General features: G+C 43.4%; 1 protein-coding gene across 1 annotated transcript in view; it reads right to left on the bottom strand.

The window, feature by feature from the left end:
* DMRT1 (doublesex and mab-3 related transcription factor 1) overlaps positions 1–19,612 on the bottom strand; it is a 77,569-nt gene that overhangs the window by 46,301 nt on the left and 11,656 nt on the right. The window contains exon 3 of the mRNA XM_026652332.1: positions 6,095–6,378. Coding sequence (XP_026508117.1) covers positions 6,095–6,378 — 284 coding nt within the window. The remainder of the gene's footprint in view (positions 1–6,094; positions 6,379–19,612) is intronic.

Raw genomic sequence — 19,612 nt, 5'->3', positions numbered from 1 at the left:
TCATTTCACTGTTGATTGGATATAAGGCATGAATTTCTGTTACAATGACCAGAGGGAGGGCCCAGTCGCTAAGTGCAGAAATAGAACGAAAAGAGATGGATAGTAACTGTTAAGCCTGTTACATTTCTTCCGCCTTCCCTCTCTTGTGCACATGCAAGTACTTTTTTGTTTATGAAATAATATTTAATACTCCACATCAGGTCTTATTTGAACATCTGCCTTAAACTGGCAAGAAAACCTGGCTTTAAGTAACTAAAAACATATCAGATAACGCTGCCGGTGCTGCTCTCTTAAACACTACCATCTTCGTTATGCTCATCGTATTGTGATGGATACAGCTTCCTGAATAATTATATACAAACAAATGAAATCTCCAGAGAAATACCACAAGACCAAACTTTCCCCCACAGGAATCCATGCAAAGAACAAAGACTAATGAAATCTGGCATTAATCTACATTAAAGATTCAGTGATTCAGTTTATTTGCCAAAGCTCAATGACGCATTAATCTTCTTCCCATCCCACGCACATACTCATGTTCCCTCCCCAATCGCTTTGCCCTGCTCCCTAAATTCATTTTTCTAGCCCAAACAGCTGAGCTACTAAAGCTTTGTCTATATACAAAAGTTGTACTGCTTTAACTATCCTAGTACAGTTAAAGCAGCTCAACCCTTTCCCCCATTCCCAGCATGGAAATACTTATTCCGGTATATAAATGTGCTTATATCAGTATAGCTTATTCCCATAAGTAATACCGGCATGGGGCCTTCTGTACACTTAAAAGATTTGCCAATAGAGCTATACTGATAAATCCCCGGAGTGGAGACACAACTTGTGCCAGCAAAATAAGCTCTTCTGCTGGTATAGCTGATGCTGGACTGCTAGTTTAGCCACGTCTACACTAAGGCTTTTGCCAGCACAGCTCTGGCAGCAAAAATAAATAAATAAATAAATCACACTCCTAACACAGCTGTGCCCACAAACCTTTTAAATACAGACCATGACTAACGCACCTTTACACCTACGTAACTGCGTCCACACTAGGAGTTGTACTGGTACTATTTCAACAAAAAATAAAATAACCCCCCTCACCAAAATCGTGATACTGCAACAAAAACGGTGTGCAGACTTGGCCTAGGGAAGTTTCACTGGCATAGCTATGTCATTAGAAGTGTGGAAAAAATCACTCCCTAATGATACAGCTGTGCTGGCAAAAGCCCTAGTGTAGATGCAGCTATACTGAACAAAGTCCTTTCGCTGGGGTGACTTACTCTGTTTGGGGAACTGGTTTAAGCCACACTGACAAAAGCACTCTTCAGATAGTATAATTTGCATCTCCGCTGGGGGGTTGCCAGTATAACTACCAATATATTAAAACCAGCTAATCCTTCTAAGTGCAGATAAAAACCTTAGCCATCTCCTCTCTTCAGATCTTCCTTTAAAACACTCCTTTAACTTTTACTTGCAATTGACACTGAAGTTTCATTTACCTTCCTCTTCACCACAATTTCCTATTCTTCCCACACTGGAACAAGTCTGCAGGGAGCTTTCCTTGAATATATGCAATACTGACCACTCATATTCTATACTCAACCACAGATTGCAGTGGGAATCTAATTCCCACTTACGTTTAGTCTATTTCAGTGCAAAACACTGCTTTCCCTAATTGCCTGTAGGAGAGTCACTGCCCCCTGTGCTGTAAAGTGTTATCTATCCTATCTCTCATTAGAAAATATTTTCTGGTAATTTTCACAATGGCTACCTATAACAGTATGTTTGCAGTGTTGTTGCAGGTGTGTTGGTCCCAGGATATTAGAGAGACAAGGTGGGTGCAGTAATATCTTTTATTGGACCAACTTCTGTTGATGAGAGAGACACGCTTTCGAGCTACATAGATGTGATGAGCTCTCTGTAGCTTGAAAGCTTGTCTCTCTCACCAACAGAAATTGGCCCAATAAAAATTATTACCTCACCCACCTTGTCTCTCTGTTATAACAGTATGTCAGTCACGTTATTCCTAACTCTTCAAACAACACCATTCCTTCCTGCACCTCCGCCATAGAGACAAACAACAGGAAAAAGGCTGCAGGACCCTGGCCTGTTCTTAGTGACTGTGCTTTTCACTGTCTGGCAGAAGACCTAGGTTCAATTTTTGGGCCATTCTCACTAACTTGCCCATTTGAGACTGGGACACCTATGACTGCAACAAGGAGAAGTTAATGCCTCAAATCTCTTAGCAGTGACTTTTGGCCAGAACAGCACTGACGGATTCCAAACGGATTCTCAGCCAGTCTTTATTGGCCAGTAAGATGATGGGCCAGATCCTCAGCTGGTGTAAAGTGGTTTAGCTCCACTGTCTTGAACACAGTTGGACCTATACAGACCAGCGGAGGATCTGGCTCGATGACTGTATTCTGAGTCTCAAGGCAGTGGTGTTAAAGTGCTAGCTAAAGGGTAATAGTCCTCTGTATGTATGTTACGTTTAATTGTTGCCCTCCATATCCAACTGCTGTCAACAGCAGAAAAGCTGGCATTTAAAATGTGCAGCTGGGTTAGCTCCACTAGTAGGAGATAAAGCTTTTCCAAGACCCAAGGAAATGAAACTGGCGAGGAAACAAAAGATCTTGAGTTTCTAAAATAAGAGTTTAAAAAAAGAGATTATTCTGCCCCCACCCCTAAATATTGTTAAAAACAATGTCATATATTTTAAACAGCTGGGGCACCATAACTCAGACTATAGGTAAATGGTACATGTATAAAGATCTATAACAATGCTTAATAGCAACTGTTGGAAATGGGCCATCCTGATTATCACTACAAAAGTTTTTTTTCTCCTGCTGATAATAGCTCACCTAATAGCTCAGCTTAATTAATTACTCTCATTACAGTTGGTATGGCAACACCCATTTTTTCATGTTCTCTGTGTATAGATATCTTCCTACTGTATTTTCCACTGCATGCATCCGATGAAGTGGGGTTTAGCCCAAGAAAGCTTATGCTCAAATAAAGCTGTTAGTCTCTAAGGTGCCATAAGTACTCCTGTTCTTTTTGCTGATACAGACTAACACAGCTACCACTTTGAAACCTTAATATCAGTGAGCCAAAGCTCACCTCAAGCCACAGATACATAAAATTCATGTGTTTATTCATAGATTCATATAGATTCATAGATTCTAGGACTGGAAGGGACCTCGAGAGGTCATCGAGTCCAGTCCCCTGCCCGCATGGCAGGACCAAATACTGTTTAGAAATAATCTAGATTCAAGTTTACACTACACGTCAGAACACAATAGCTTAGATACTATCTCCACTATGCAGTGCATAATGTCTTCCATATAGCCCTTCATGCAGCAGCTAGCTCTCCTGCAATTCTTCAGACTACATGCATACACTTATGTATTATGTCAACTCATGCACCCCTCACTTTCCATTATTTTTCTCAGTCACTGAGGCAACCACAGGAGGAATCGCTATTGGTTGGAGGAGTTGTGAATCACATGATTGACAGTCCATTTTAATAGCATATTGTTCACGATGCAAATATTATGACTTATTATTTTCATGGCGGTAGCTCTAGGAGCTCCAGCCATGGACCAGGACCCCATTGTGCTAGGAGCTGTACAAACACAGCTTTACAGTGAAAGGTAGAATCGATAACATTTTACGAGCTATATTGTATTGCATCATATCATGTTAACCAAACAAGTAAAACTTGGGTTGAACAAAATTAAGAGCAGTAAGCCAATGATACTGTACAGCACTGGCATGAGTGAAATCCAAATCCACCTCCCTGTGTGTGACCTGTCTGAGCACTCTTGAATACAGCTCTAGAACAGCCTCCAAAAACCACTTTGTGAGAGGGGCAGCACCAGTTTTCATGCATATGCACCTATAAGTGGAGGGAGGGAGCAAATCACTCTTGTCTGAAGGAAGCTGTCTCAGCATTGAGTTCAGGCGTAGGGAGGGCCCGCCAGTTCTTTTCTCAGAAAAGTAGGAATGTGAAGGACTTGAAAAAGGAGAAAACAGAGCCTGTCACGAAGCCATAGCCTTGAATCTAGCCCTTCCCTCAAGAGTTGCCCTTAATCTGGGTTTCCAAAAGGGCCTTTCCATGTGGAGGAAGTGAAAAAAGAATTATGCAGTCTTTGGGAAGCCTCACTCGAAGAGTATTGTAAGTGGGGAGAGGAACTATGCTGATGTTTCTAGAACCTACTATACTGGAATGCAAAACATTTCCAATGCTGCCCCATAGCTCAAATGTGAATGGATCAAACCTCTCAGTTCAGGGCGATATCTTTTTATCCCCTTAAAGAAATGAGGATTTTCTGACCATTTACCTTTCGGGGGCGGGGAGTATCTCAGAATGGAGCATCTGAAGAAGGAAACTTCTTTTCTCCATGTGGGAATGTCTACACTTGGAGCTGAGGGGAAGAGGTGATTTCCAGCTCACACAGACATATTCATGCTAGTTCCCATTGAGTTTGTACACAAAAAATAGTAGCGTAGCTAGAGTAATGACCCAGGCTAACCGTGCCGAGTATATATCCACAGTGTCCAGACTAACCCGCAGCGACATTACTACAGAGTGTTAGCACAAGTACGTCTATGGGAGCTGGACATCAGACCCTTAGCTGTGAGTTTTACTATTGTGTTGTGCACCCTCGTGCTTTGCAAGAGGGAGACAAGTAACCCAGGGAAGTTGAGAGCCATAAAAGGGTTTGGCTGCATGGGGAGCACTTCCAAAGGAGGGTGAGGAATATGCAGCGTGAGGTGGTGAGTGGCACTGACTGCATTTCCTACTCTTGATTTCTCTTTCTCTGACCAGACAACCTTTCACTCTCTCAGATTTCCTTTCTTTTTTTTTTTTTTGGGCCAGTCTCTGACCTCAAATAACCCTTTGGTCCTTCTCCAGACTGGGAAATGGAGCTTGAAAAAGGTAAAAAAAAAATTTGCTACAGGAATAGCTCATTTGGCTTAGGGGGTTCAAAATACAATGGACCGACTGTTTGTGGGCCGACCTGGAACAGCCTCTTTTCCGATTTCACACTTGCTGTTCTGTGGCTGTGTATGTGTAAATCACATGCAAATGGATATTCACAGAGCTAGTTGGAAATTTTTAAACAAAATTTTTGTGATGGAAAATGCAGATTTGCTGAAATTGAAATTTTTGTGCGGAAGGATTGGTTGTGAAGAATTTTCGATTCTAAAATTTCTAAAAAAAAAAAACATTTTGCAACTGTCATTTTTTTAATGAAAAATTCCACTTTTCCTGTTTGAAATTACTTTTCATTTAGAAATTTAAGCAATTTAATTATAGCAAAAAAATGTCAAAAAAAAAATTGTTGATTTCCCGATAAGCCCTGCCTACCTCTTTGAACACTCGGGGGTTAATATTATTTCAGGTTAAGGGGGAGAGGTTGGGTTTAATGTTGCATATAATAGTGGTACACACAGCTTAAAAGATGCCTCAGGGCTGGCCTAGCAATCACAAACTGTTACATGGAGGAGCCAAGTCCAATTCCCTTCTTCCTGGCAGAGTTAACGTTCACATGAAGAACAGCTTTGTGTCATGCTCAATTGACCCTTGCCAGCCAATCAAAGAGTGGCATGGACTGTTTTAGCAGGCTAGGAGGAGGGGTCACTTCTGTGTAGGGTCTTTGAAGGGGAATAATAAAAGAGAAATGAAGAGAGATCCTAAAGAACACAGTCTCTCCAAAACACCACCCTGAGCTCTCCGGCTGGTAAATTTACTAATTATAATTGTTTTATTTCTGGAAACAAACCCTTACTAAACTAATATTTAATTATAAAGGGAAAATAATAAAAAATAGAGCAGAAACCCCTTTCAATTGTGTTGACAGCCTGTCACATAGCTTTCATAATGCTTTCGGATCCCAGGACATTTCTTTTCTTTTTTTTTTTTAAAAACACACCGTAACACACATCTAGAGTCTGGTTCCAATCTCACACTGCTGAGAACTACAGCAACTTCACTGAAGCGAATGGAGTTCCATCAGTGTAAATGAGATTAGGATCAGGCTCATGGACCCCAGCACATTTCACACAGAATTCCAACATCATTTCTGTTACACAGTACCTGCCATTGGTTTCCTGATTGGCTTGACATATATGTAGCTGGAAGGCTTCGCAGGCTGTTTTTCACAGGGGACCCTACTAGTGTGCCCCCCATATCACTAGAGGAGGATTCACTGGCCACTGCCATCTGGTATTGGGAGTAGTTGTAAAGGTTGTTGTAGTAAGGATACAGGGATGGCTGGTAAAAACTGCTGTAGTAGGTGGAGTCCACAACCAAGTCAGATGTGCTCTCCAGATGCCCTCTGCTGGTGATGGAAGGAATGTCCTGAATGAGCATCCGTCCCTCTGAAAAGAAAAGAAAAGCAAACCACAGCTGGTTATTGAACGGGAGGGTCCACCTTTCACTAAGCCGCTTCTCCATCTGCTGGCTTGACGGGGTGACAGATAGGAGGAGGTGAAAGCTGAAGGGAGGCAGTGCTTGCTGTTCATTGGAGCGTCAGCAGGCAGATATTCATTGAGGCAAGGCTGAGCCTGAAAGACCTCTCCCACTAACTATCTCACTTGAGGCAAAACCGACTAGAAGGTTAGAGATTGGGCCAGAACCTCAGCAGGTGTAAACTCAAATTAAATAGATTTACACCATTACATTTTAAAAGTGTATCATAGCTATATGTCAAGTCTGTATTAACTTAAAAGCAGAAAGATGCTGACCTCAGGCTGACACCGGTTCCCTTCATTCACCCCTTTGTACCTGGTTATCTGCAGGTGACAGCTGGGGCACTCTATAAACATGGCTTTAGAACGGGAGGAGGACGAGCGTACATGCCACACAAGCTGTGATACCCAGGCACAGCAGGGTGAGCCCTGGCAATCCAAACCCTGATTTGTTGGGGGTGGCTCAGACTATTTTCGGCAGGGACACTCAACCCCTTTCCTCTAGAAACAGACTCAAAATGCAGCCATGTTTTTCTCAGGCAATCACCCGTACCAGAATCCCTTGCACCAGTTTCCACGGCACTGCAGAAAGAGGTGCTGATTATTTTGTTGCTTCACAGGATTCCTGGCCACGCTCTCAATCTTACTCCTGACTGCTTAGATTGTGGGCTGCCTCTACCACATCCCTCCCCTACTGTCTGAAGAAAGAAGGCTCCATCCTCTTTCCTTCCGGGAAGGGAGTCAGGCTCCAACTTCATTCTCAGCTGCTAATGCATGAATGTATAAATTCCACTCCCTCTATACTAGCCCAGGGCAGGTCTGGTGTCTTCTGACTCCTCTGAGGGGAGGGGGATTGTCCTTTAAAACTTCGCAGGTGCTTGACACACCCCTACTCTTCTCATACACATGCATCAGGTCTGTGCATGCCCCCCACATAGCATAGTCAGCACACAGTCACATGGGTTTAGAGGCACTAATATAAGTGCACAGGAAACAATGCTGTAACTTTCCAAGATATAGTATTGATACAGTGGGAAATTGGGCTAAGTACTGAACAGGGTATTTTTTTATCAGAGGCACAAACACTTTAGAACTCCAACACTTGGGTTCTGTCATTGAGTCACTGTGGCCCTATCTACACTAGGGATGTTTTCTAAAGCTTTCCCCCCATCGCCAATACCATTTCAGCTTCAGTGGTGTCTGCAACATTTCAATCCCAGGTGTAGACACCTGCTGCTGCTGTTTTTAACACGATGTTGATTAGATCTGTTCTGAGCAGGGTGACATGACAGGGTGTCAACAAGGACAGTGGTGGCCAGCCAGTGACCTTTCTATTTTGGCCTCCTAATATTGTAGACACTTTCAGAGCTGAACCAGTGCTAACAATGGTAATGGAATGTTTATACAAAAACCCTATAGTGGACAGAGCCTGCATGATCTTGGTCAAGTCACTTAATATTTCTCTGCCACAGTAACCATCTCTGTGAAATGGACACAACAGTATTTACCTACCTCACAAGGACCCTCAGTTGTAAAGCATTATATATGAGCTCCACTCCAGCTGCAAATGATCAATAGTACTATTTATTACAGGTTTCAACCCAACCCTGCCTCCCTTCCCTGCTTGAAATTAAGATCCCTCACAATCAACAGTTGTATCATGCCAGGTCTTTAGCGCAGTTCCATCCCTGCTGTAACTGGAGTTTATCTTTACACATGTCAAAACAAAGCAACTTGGTAATTTAAATACTATGTGTCTTCTCTCTGTCCTGACTCTCCCAATACCTAGGCTCTGCCCGAGTGCAAATCCAGCCATTTGGGCACTTACATTCTGAACATTTCTCCAATCTACACGACAGCATTTGTGCAAGTGAGGCTGCTAGAGCCCTGCTTAGAGGTATCAGGTCAGAGAAGCAGAAACCTTTCCCATATAGCTCTATTATTTCACCTCCATCCCAGTTTTTGGTGCTGTTGTTATTCCACGCCTGTGTCTCTGTTAAGCAGAGTCTGCCAGTTTTAACCTCCAAGTTCATCTCATCCGGGACTTTGGTCAAATCAGAACTCAGGGGACTGGAACTGAAAAGCTGGTCAATCAAACAAATCCCTGGATTACCTTGACCCCAAACTTAGGTTTTGAATAATACCGCAGCCAGGCTGCTCGGCTTCTCATACTATATGTCAACAGCCAAATGTAATGTCCTCCATCCTTTCCCGTGCTGGGATACAGATTTTCTAGGAGATAGAAGGTAACGCAAGGCAGACTTAGCTGGCTGGGGCACTTAATGCCTGTGCAGGGACGGAGCAAGCATACTGGGGAGTGGGGGCTTGCTCACATGCAGCACTTGCTGCACTTTTAGAAAGGGTGTTGTGCTCCCTATAGCCCCAGCAACAGCCTCCTGGTGCTTCCAAAGGTCTTTCATGGTGGGAAGGGCTGAAGCAGGGGTACAGCCATGATCATGCCCCAAATCCCTCAAACACACCCCTTCTGGGGTTCAGTACTTCTGGCAGGGCTAGCACTCTCCCTTCCCCGAAAAGAGGCACTGGATGTAGCATTATGGCTGTCTCTTTCATAGGAGCACAAAGGGAGCTTATAGATTGATGCACACTCTACAGCATACCCGTGCTGGGCAGCCATCATTTGGAGTTTACTGAGTTAAGGGGTTGACTTGCCAATGCCCTCTTTTTTCCTGATGTGGTTGTGCTGTAGTCCCTGGTGGCTTAGCGCTTGGGCCCCATGATGAATCTATTGGTCTGGTCCTTTGTGTCTCTTCTGCTGTCTCCTGCTCTCTAAAAATCTGTACAATCCTATGAGCTGCTCTTTTAAGACTCATCAGTTCACCAGTTCACTCACCCGCACACTCACCCACATGCATAAATCCCAAACTGTCAGAAGCCTGGGACGTTTTTCTTTCGTGAACATGAAATTATGGAATCCACAATTCTTATAATGGGCCTGACAAACATCCCCCGTGAGCTACAGCCAGAGGGCTGGGAAGCACTCCTAACAACACACCAGAAAAGCAGGAGACATAGGAAGAAAGTTCAGGGAAAGTAAAACAGCCTCCCCTATCTGGAGCAACTCCTAGTGACTGCAGTGGGCTTTGGAGCAGACCCAAATGCTCTTGCCAGGTGAGATGAGGCAGAAGAGTGAGGCCTCAGTGAGGTCTCATGGCACTATCGTGTTATATTCCAAAAGATGCAGGAAATCGCAACATCATGCGAAGAGCAGCTGAGAACTAGCACAGGCTCCAGCCAACTCCTGCACCCAGGATTTAAAACCTAAGCGCTTTTCTTTGCAGCCATGCATGGTGACTGGTTACTGCCTTTCCCTGGAGTATTCTTGGCTAGATTCAGGGCTGCATGTCCTCAGAGATACAACACAGAAGGCATAGCTTTATGGCATCTTTGCACCACCTGGATTCTGGGCTACTGTTGAGGCCCAAAATGGCCTTTGGTGAAAGTTGGAACATCCTCAGGGGTTACTCTGATTCACAGCACACTTGTGCTGGTGCTGGCTGCTGTGAGAGCTTGGACCGCACGCATCTTCCTGCTCCTGGTATACACCAGACGCTGGGGGCTGCAAGGAGACACTTGCTCCTACGATGCTTGTGTTCCCGGGGAATTCTCTCTCAGACTATTGTGCCCCTGAACGGCGCACAGGGGCAAGATTAGGGACCAGAATCAGGCCCTTTACCTTTAAAATACTTAACCACATCTTCTCCCTGTATTTTCCTTCTATTTCCCTGACTGAATTTGAAATCAGCTGAAGCAAAGCCGGACACTACACTTCAAAAGGAGAGGATTTTGTGTTTGAAGGAGAGACTTTTAGGCATTTGATCTGCCTGCATCTCTACCAGCTCTTAAACTAAACAGGGTCAGGATGAGATGCTCCCTAATTGGGAGAGCTTCAAGGAAAAGCTAGGTGCTGGTGGGGGTGGGGGGGTTACTCAGTAGCTGGCCCATTCCCTTGAGTTCCAGCATAGTGCTGGAAGTGCTGTACTGGTTACGAACTGTGTTGTACATCAGACATAAAACCAAATCCTTGCCCACTCGTAGTCATTAAAGAACCCCCAGCGCTGAATTTATTAAAGAAGAGTTGTCAGCTTCAGTAGCCTGGGCAGGTTGAATTCTGCTAATTACAGGCTGCCTAGATCGACTCAGTTGTTTTCATTTAATAAGCTATTTTTCATCTGTTCCCCCAAATGAAACCCTCGGCACTTGTACAGTGTTGCTGGCAGATTGGCTGCTGCTTTCTCACTCCAGAGGTGGCTGCATTTCCGTGGAGAACAAAGAGATCCCTGCACACGAGGGGTGCATCACTCCAGCGGGAGCTCAATATTAGGCACGATGCTCCAAGGAGAACAACTGATACTACATCTTTTAACCAGCTGCCTCATTTGCTCCCAACTCTGCCCTTCCCTGTACTCTTTGGAAGGTTAGTGTTGCTGCAGGTGCTAGCCTTATACTGTCCTGACTGTCTCTGGTCCCCATGCTTGGGAACCAGGAGAGGTTCCTTGCACCTTCTCCCTAGTTCTGTGCAGTGTGCAAGACCAGGACCAGCCTTGCCCTAAGTCTACAAAGTATTCTGGGAGTTCAGATGCTGCATAGGTGTAATCTTCTACCAACCTTCTTAAGGTACAGTAGTACTTTGTGCAACTGTAGCTAAAATGGGGTCAAGAACACTGGGTTCAACACTGAAGCAAAGCAGCAACCCACCAATGCACAAGTACAAGGAGAGAGGGGTTGGAAAAATTGTCCTCAGCCTTCAGGTCACTGAGGGGGGCATGCTTTACGGCCCCACACGTGTCCTCCCCCACACCGGTCAGTGATGCTGGCACACCATACAGCACCACCCGCCTCTTCCTGCCCACCAGTCACCAGTGACCACACCATGTGGCGCTGCCAACGTCTTCCCCCCCTCCCCCACTGGTCACTGATACAGGCACGCAATAGGGCGTCATCTGCCTCCTCCCCACACTGGTCCCTGATTCATGTATACTATACATGATTCATGTACCTGATTCATGTACACCACATCTTCTCCCAGGCCAGTCTCTAATTTGGGCTTGCCATACAGTGCCGCCCCCCACACCCTCCCTCCCATCTGGCGCCCTTTGCCAGGTTGATGTTATCACTTCCCATTCTAGTCCTCGTACGGTGTACTTGATCACTAAGCTCACTTCTACCTGTTTACTTAGCCTTATACAGTATTTCTGCTACTTTTGTGCACTGAAGGATGTGGTGTGAAATATGACCCACTCTGAGATGGAAGATCAATATACCTCATGATAAATACTATTATTGATCTTTCAGTGTTGTACACGGCTCTTCAGGTCTATGGCATATTAATAGTAATTAACCAGTAATTCATTTCAGGAGGGTTGAGATTTTTTTTTTTTTAAAAGAGGCAAGATCCTGGGTCAGCCGCACCTAAGAGTCCTATATATCTACATCCCTATGAGAGGCCCAGATCCCATGCCTCTACTTAGCCACATGCTTTAAAATAGTGCACCAGATCAACAGTCAGAATAAATCAGCATAGTATCCTTCACGTCAACAGAGCTATGCCAACCTACACTGGCTGAGGAGTTGACCCACTGTTCAAAGCTCTTTTTGCAGAAGAAGGTGATTTAAACCAGTGTCTCATTAACCACAATGGTAATCTGGCTTGGGTAAGGGCTCCAGGATTTGGTCCCTTGCACACTGTGTAATGCCAGTCCACAAGTCAGAGGAACCCCCTTAGCGGCTAATATTTGGGGGTATGCAGCCACAGATGCGCACAGTACAATCAACACCCAAGTCAGTGTTGAAATCGCTCTTTCCCTGTTTTCTTTTTTCTTTTTAACAAAATAAGGCACACTCAATACAAAAATGTATAATAATGCAATCATAAGGACACAATGACATAACTGAACATATAATCAAGAAATGCAAAAGTTACTGTTCTTATAGCAAGATTTACTCGCCCTCGTATATATGAGTTTTTTTGGATTACTAGTTATACTAATAAAGATATACCTTAATATACAAAGGGCCTTAGATATACACAAATCTAATTGATTCCAATGGGAGCTGCATGGATATACATAGTGGAAGGGGAAACTGCATACATGCACTGTGAATAACCATTATTATGTGAACCTCATTTTCTGCATTTGCTGATTTCTGATTCTTTACAACTAAGAACATAAGAAGACCAGACTTGGTCAGACTAAAAGTCCATCTAGCCCAGTCTCCTGTCTTCTAACAGTGGCCAATGCCAGGTGCTTCAGAGGGAATGAATAGAACAGGTAATCATCAAGTGATCCATTGCGTGTTCATTGTCATTAACCAAGTTTGTGTACACACACACACAGGAAGAAAAACCCATTCACCTCAGCAGCCAATAGTTGTCTTCAGCCCTCATAAGAGTCTAGGCTCTGCACTTAACAATCTCCCCCCTGCTCAGCTGAATGCATTCTAACTCCCCTACTAACTACCCTGGCAATGCTGCTCCGACAGTGTGTTAGTTCAATTCATGGCTGGCTCTGAAGTCGGACAGTAGCCTTGAAAGAGGCTGGTGTGAAATCACTCCCTAAAGTAATAATCAGAAATGCTGGAACAATATGTTTCTCCCACCAGACAGTCATGACAGAGCTATTTTAGATGTCAAACAAAGCTGGCACCATTAACTATTTTCTGCTTAGCCATCAGTGTTCTTTTGACTGGGGGGTGTTGGAACAAAACAAAACCCTCATGTTTGTTCTGCCTTTAAAAATAAATTCAGCCTCTGAAAAGAACATTTCTGTGCTATTTCCCTTGTAAATTAGGGATTTGTTTTTGTTCCAGTGCTGAACTTTTAGCTTGCTATAAAGTTAATGTGCTAGACAATGTGCATTCCAGGCAAGGTTGTGGGGCTGTGTATTTTCTGCCACCCCCCAAAATAGGCCATTATCTGTAATTACCCATTACCATGCATAATTATTTCTTCTAGTCTGGTCTCCGACCCCCAGGACTTTATGCCTTTACAGCTCACTGCACTATCTTATCAAATTTGTTAAGGAAGCTTTTCTGACCTTTAGAGCTCTTGTCACTGCGCATACAAAAGCCGGCAGTAATTTGTTTAAGCATGTAGCATGTGATGTATTATGCGTACCCTACACAGGTATGTAACACATGGAGCGGTCTGAAACATTGCAAATCACCCCCCCACCCCCCAAATGTTTCTGTAATATTTTTTCTCTCTGTTAATAAAGAGCGGGTAGGAGGGTGGGACGACCCTCTTTAGCCTAAGCTGGGAAGTGTAGTAGCAACAATTAGGTATGCCTGAATATTAGATCCCAGAGGTGCCAGCGGTTCTATTCTTCAACTCCACCTCTCCCCCTCTCTCATCCCAGTCCCATGAGCTTGATTCTTTCTTCACTTAGGCCAGTTTTACACCACTGTAACTCTGTTGAGCCTGATTCTCATTTACACTAAGGTCCTTTATACTGTTCTGGCAGCGTAAAGAGGCCCTAACGTGGGTGTAAATTACATTTATGCCTAATTTAAGGCCCCTTTACACTGCCAGAGCAATGCAAAGGGGCCTTAGTGTAAATGAGAGTCAGGCCCAATTGGCTTCAGTGGAGTCACTCCTTGTGTATATGAGTGAAAGTGAAAAGAACGTTAGAACTTCTGTGTTTACCTCCCTCAGACATCTAGCTAAGGGCTAGCTTCTGATACTTACCATATGTCCTGGTCTACTTTTAAAAGCTAGTATGGCATAGCTACAGTGCCAACCTAAACCCTGGTGTGGCTGCACCTAGATTGATGGAAGAATGCTTCTGTCTACCTTGCTACCCTCACTCAGGGAGATGGAGTTCCTGGAGTGATGGAAAATCCCCTTCTGTCACTGAAGGGAGTCTCCATTATGGCACTAACGCAGCATAGCTATGGAACCAGAGCTGTGCCGCTGTGGCACCTGCACTGTAGACGTGGCCTGAGTACAGGTAACATCCTACCCCATAAGTAATCCCACTGAAATTAATGGGACTGCTCCATGAGTAAGATACTAGTCACTGAGTCAGGGTGGCAGACTCTGATCAGTAGCGTAGCTAGGGGGGAGCAGGGGGAATGGCTGCTCCCACTGAACACATTCCCCCAAAGTGGCGCCTTTTTAATTTTTACTCACTCGGGGGTGCTTCCCAGCAAGGGCGGCACTTCAGCGGCGGGTTCTTCAGTCGCTCCGGGTCTTGGGCAGCAATTCGGCAGCGGGTCCTTCAGTCGCTCTGGGTCTTCGGCGGTGGGACCTTCAGTCGCTCCGGGTCTTCGGCGGGTAATTCGGTGGCGGGTTCTTCAGTCTTCGGCGGCAAGACTTGGGTTTTTCATATTTTTTTCTTTTTTTTTTTTCTTCGCTGCTTCGCGGCAGGTGGCACCTTTTTTTATGTGTTCGCTCCCCCTGCTGTTAGAACGTGGCTACGCCACTGACTCTGATCCTCTATGAGAAGAAGCTGTCCCCAGAAAAAGCTATTTACCCAGAAAAATAAATTAATTAAATAACGGGGGGGAAACTGACTCCCTAAGGAATGTTTCTGATTTTCTTTTAAAAAAATCATTTTATGATGACTCTACAGATATAAATTTAGGAGGCGCTTTCTTTCTAATGCCTGATTTTCAGGTGTTTATAACTTTCTGGAGAAGTTCTCAGCCTTGTTCTTAGCCCAAAGGTGAATTTAAAATAATGAGAACATTCATTTATTGTTAAGGAAATTCCAATAAAAAGCCAGTTGGCCATTTCTTAATTACTGGATGAAAGTGGGGATTCCCCCCCTCCCCCGTTTTAAGAAACTTCTCAGACGCTTTTCCTGCACTCCAATAGCTCAAAAAATCCCTCAGGATGGCCATGCTTTGCACAGGCATAAATGGCTACACACGTGTGGCACGGAACCATGAATCAAGCCCTACAAGTGTGCAATGGTGTAGCTTCATCGGTGTAATCCTCCCTCACGCCCCCGCCAAAGCCCAATGTATAAAACAAAGGCATTCAAGACCCTTAAAAGGATCACTTAAATTAGGCTCTCTGCAGACATGGAGATCTACCTCAGCCATTTTGCTGCTGCTATGAAGCGAGAGTAACTCTGCTGCGTCTCCAAGGTTCCCCAGCCAATGAGCGACATCTCTAAATTTGTCCCAATGCTCAAGGAAATGGCAATCCCATTAGGACTGGTTGATAGAGGTAACTCAAAGCATTCACATTTACAACCGCATGCTAAGTGGCAGAACACATGGATTAGGGACATGAATGGAGCTTGTTTAGCAGCAGAGGAGCTTGCACTTGTTCATTTGGACTTTTACACAGAAGGCCACACCTCTACATTTGGAAGGAATTATTACTGTGGGCCAGTCACTGACATCCTAGTGCACCGAGAGAGTTAAAGGTCAATTATACTCTAAGTGTCTCTGGAAAAATGACACTGTGGGGTTCCTGGCTCATTGTCTCTCAATACTCCTGCTCAAATATGCAAAGCTTACAAATGAAAGGATTTTTTTTTTCTAACTGCCAGCCCTGCAAACTCAGCCAAGCTGGGTTTTTTCCCTTCTTGTCCATCATCACCTGTAATAAAGGTTTTGCAGGCTAACCTGTGCCCTTGGCGATGCCTCTGCAGCCCCAGGGTCTTCAGATGATGCCTTCAGTGACACAGGTCCAAGCCTGTTCCTTCAATGGATCTGCACAAATGTAACTGATTGGAACTTAATAAATAATTTGAATGTTGATGTACACACAGGAAAATAATTCAGCTCTCTCTAAGCTGTGCAGGGCAAACAGGAGCAAAAATGTACTATTGTCCAAAAGTGATTAGACATTGCTCTCAATACACACACAGGGAGCTGATCTGTTTGGTAAGAAGGTGCCAGTTTTACATAGCCACTTTTCAAAGTAGAAATACATGTTAAAAAAAGGGCACAATGAAAGTATTATAGCCTATTCCACTACAGCTGCAATATACAGGGTCATACTTAATTGCTGCATCACTTCCTTATCTAACAATGTCTTTTTGAGGCACATCCCACCTGGCAACTCCTACTTCAGCCTCATCTCTTCTCACTATCATGCTAGGCCTTAAGACAAAACAACCAGTGATTAAGAATGTCTTCAAATGATTTTTTGACAACTCTTGAAAATATCTGGCATGTCCTGCAACACTGTCAGTGAGGGTGAGAAGCAATACTGCTAATTCTGTAAATATTATCAAAAAGGCACAAGCACCATGTGAACACTATCAGGAGAAAGCAGTCTGTGGGCAGGAGCTGGCTTTATCCGTAAAGACGTCAATGCCTAAACTCTGATGTTTCTCAAGGTTTATTCTACTGCCAGAAACAATACTGATTTTATACTGAAGGAATGAATATTATTTCCCCCCTCCAACAATAATGCTGGAGTCATTATCTGAGTTTACTAGCATAAGCAAATGCTTCCTGATATAGTTTTTTTCAAGTTTGAACTAAAATTAAGTTTTAAACCAATGTCAAATAGACTATATTTTACTTGGCAAGAAAGGTGCAATATAAATTAAGAAACTAATTAAAAAGCATGACAGTAAAAAGAACACTATTAAGATTGCAAGGTAAAGCACACAGAAGGAGAATGGGGCAACATTTTTTTGATAAACAGTTTATTTGCCAAAAAATGCAGTTTCAGGTCAACTGAAACTATTGGTGAATTTGTGTTGAGTTTGCCAGATAGTTTCTACTGAACTGAAAAAGTCAAAACAGCTTGTTTTGTCCCAATTTAATTTCATTCCGATTTTCAGCATTTTGACAGAAGCATAGTAAAGGATTCACAAAATGGCCAGAGAAAGTATTGTTGGCACCTCCATTGTAAGCATTAGCTCAGTGGTTAGGGGACCCATGTGGGAGACCCAGTTTCAATTCCCCCCTCGGTCTGATGTGGAGAAATTTGAATTTGCATCTCTGCTATTGTAGGAGAGTGCCCTAACCACTGGATTATGGGATAATCTGGCATGTGGCTTTCTCCTCTTGAAGCTGTTCTACTACTTATGAATAATTAAGTAGTCACTGGAACAGCGATTTGAACTTGGGTCTCCCACCTCCTAACTAAGTGCCCTAACTACCAGACTGTGCTGACAGAATGGTCCCTAATATTGTTTTAGCCTGTGCAGGTTAGAAGAGCCCTGACCCTGTTCTAACCTATGCTGAAAGCTAAACTGGCCCCCAGGATCAAGGTGACCCAATTTCTGGAACTTCCTTAGTGTCCCAGGAATTACTGAAAAAGAAATCAACATTAGTGGTTCAGTGAGCTCCTTGGCCACCTCTTTCAAAACTCTTGGATACAAGTTATCTGGACCCGCTAATTTAAAATGTCTAGTTTGAGTAGCTGCTGTTTAACACCCTCCTTAGTTTTTGTTAGAATGGAAAGTATTTCATCTTCATCGTATCATGTGACTACATCATCTGGCATTTCCCCAGGTTTAGAACAGGAATATTTATTGAACCCTCCTTAATTTTCTGCATTACTATTGACAATTCTATCATTTCCAGCAAGTAATGGTCCAATATTACTATTAGGATTCCCTTTGTTCCCATCATACGTTAAAAAAAAGTCACTTTAAGGTCTTTAATTCACTTAAAACAACAAAAACTACTTTAAAAGGCAAAACAATCTGAGAAAATAACAAGGAGGCAGGAGGGTTGGCCAGTAGGTGGGAGACTGTATGTTAGGGTGACCAGACATCCTGATAAAATCGGGACTGTCCAGATATTTCGGGGTTTGTCCCAATATCCGCCAGCAGCGCTGGGTTTTTTTTGCTCTGCCAGCGGGACTGACTCAGCTTTTTTTTTTTGCACCCCTACCCCGCCATGTGGCCCGATATTTTCTTTCCCTCATCTGGTCAACCTACTGTATGTTCGGAGGAAGCATATGGCATAACCAGCTTCTCAGTTGTGCACTTATTTACATTGGGCCTGATCCAACTCCTCCTGAAGTCACTGGAAACACCCCCACTGATTTCAGTGAGAGTGGATTGGGCCCAATTTGTTCATCCTTAAAAAAATCTACTGCATGTGTTCAGTATGCAATATTAAAGTATTTCTAATTTTTGTTAAATTATAAAAAGCATTTTTCCCCCAAATCAAATAAAGGCACCAGTCCTGATATCTGACATATTATAGTTCTTCTTCAACTTACAAGGTAAGAGAGACAAGGTGGGTGAGGTAATATCTTTTATTGGAACAACTTCTGTTGGTGAAAGAAACAAGCTTTCGAGCTATGGACCAGAAGAAGAGCTCTGTGTCGCTCAAAAGCTTGTCTCTCTCAGCAACAGAAATTGGCCCAATAAAAGTTATTACCTCACCAGTAGTTGATCCAATAAAAATACTACCTCTCGTACACTGTCTTATATACTGGGACCAACATGGCTACAACAACACTACAAACAACTTACAGAGTTGTCAGTAGTTTGTTACATTGCTGAGTAAAAAGGAGGGGCTAGGTTTTTTTTTTCTAAGTGGGGAAAATGTTTTCTCCCTTTCCCACACACACATTCTATAATTCAAAAACAGCTGACATTTTGCTCAAACTTTCACACACAAAAAAATTCACCCTTGGACAGAGAGCAAGCATTCAAAATTTCTGACTAAGGTCCTGATCCTCCAAACTCATGCACAGGCATAACTTAATGCATAGGGATATTTATACTCAATGGGGCTGTTCATGTGCATAAAATTACAAACATGTAGGAGTGTTTGCCTGACTGGGGCCCAAAAGGTTAGTGTTTTAGAAAATTATGAGCATGTAAAAATAAGGGGTTATAATGAAATGTAGTTTTCAACCTCACTGCACTTGCTATGAGCATGACCACTGTGTGTGTGCGTATGTTTATGTGTGTGTGAGAGAAAGAAAACTACAAATATTTAAATTCCGTATAACATATGAGAATTAAATTTTTAATAGGAACATTGGTTACATAACACAAGAACTTTTTTTAAAAAGAGGAAGACATATTATGGAAAAAGAAATTGGGAAAGAAAACCTAAAGCCCAGACAATGATTATAAACATCCTGCAGATTCGGAGGAGCAAACACGAGAGGAGGAGAAATAAGATAAGTATGGATTTAAGTCATTAACAAGAAGATCAAAGAAAACATTAGTAGGGAGGGATAGCTTTA

This window comes from Terrapene carolina, unplaced genomic scaffold (genome assembly GCF_002925995.2).
Source record: "Terrapene carolina triunguis isolate 2854851 unplaced genomic scaffold, T_m_triunguis-2.0 Scaffold113, whole genome shotgun sequence".
Classification (NCBI taxonomy): Eukaryota; Metazoa; Chordata; order Testudines; family Emydidae; genus Terrapene; species Terrapene triunguis.
Note: the sequence above shows the minus strand (reverse complement) of the source record. Positions and strands in the feature narration are given on the sequence as shown.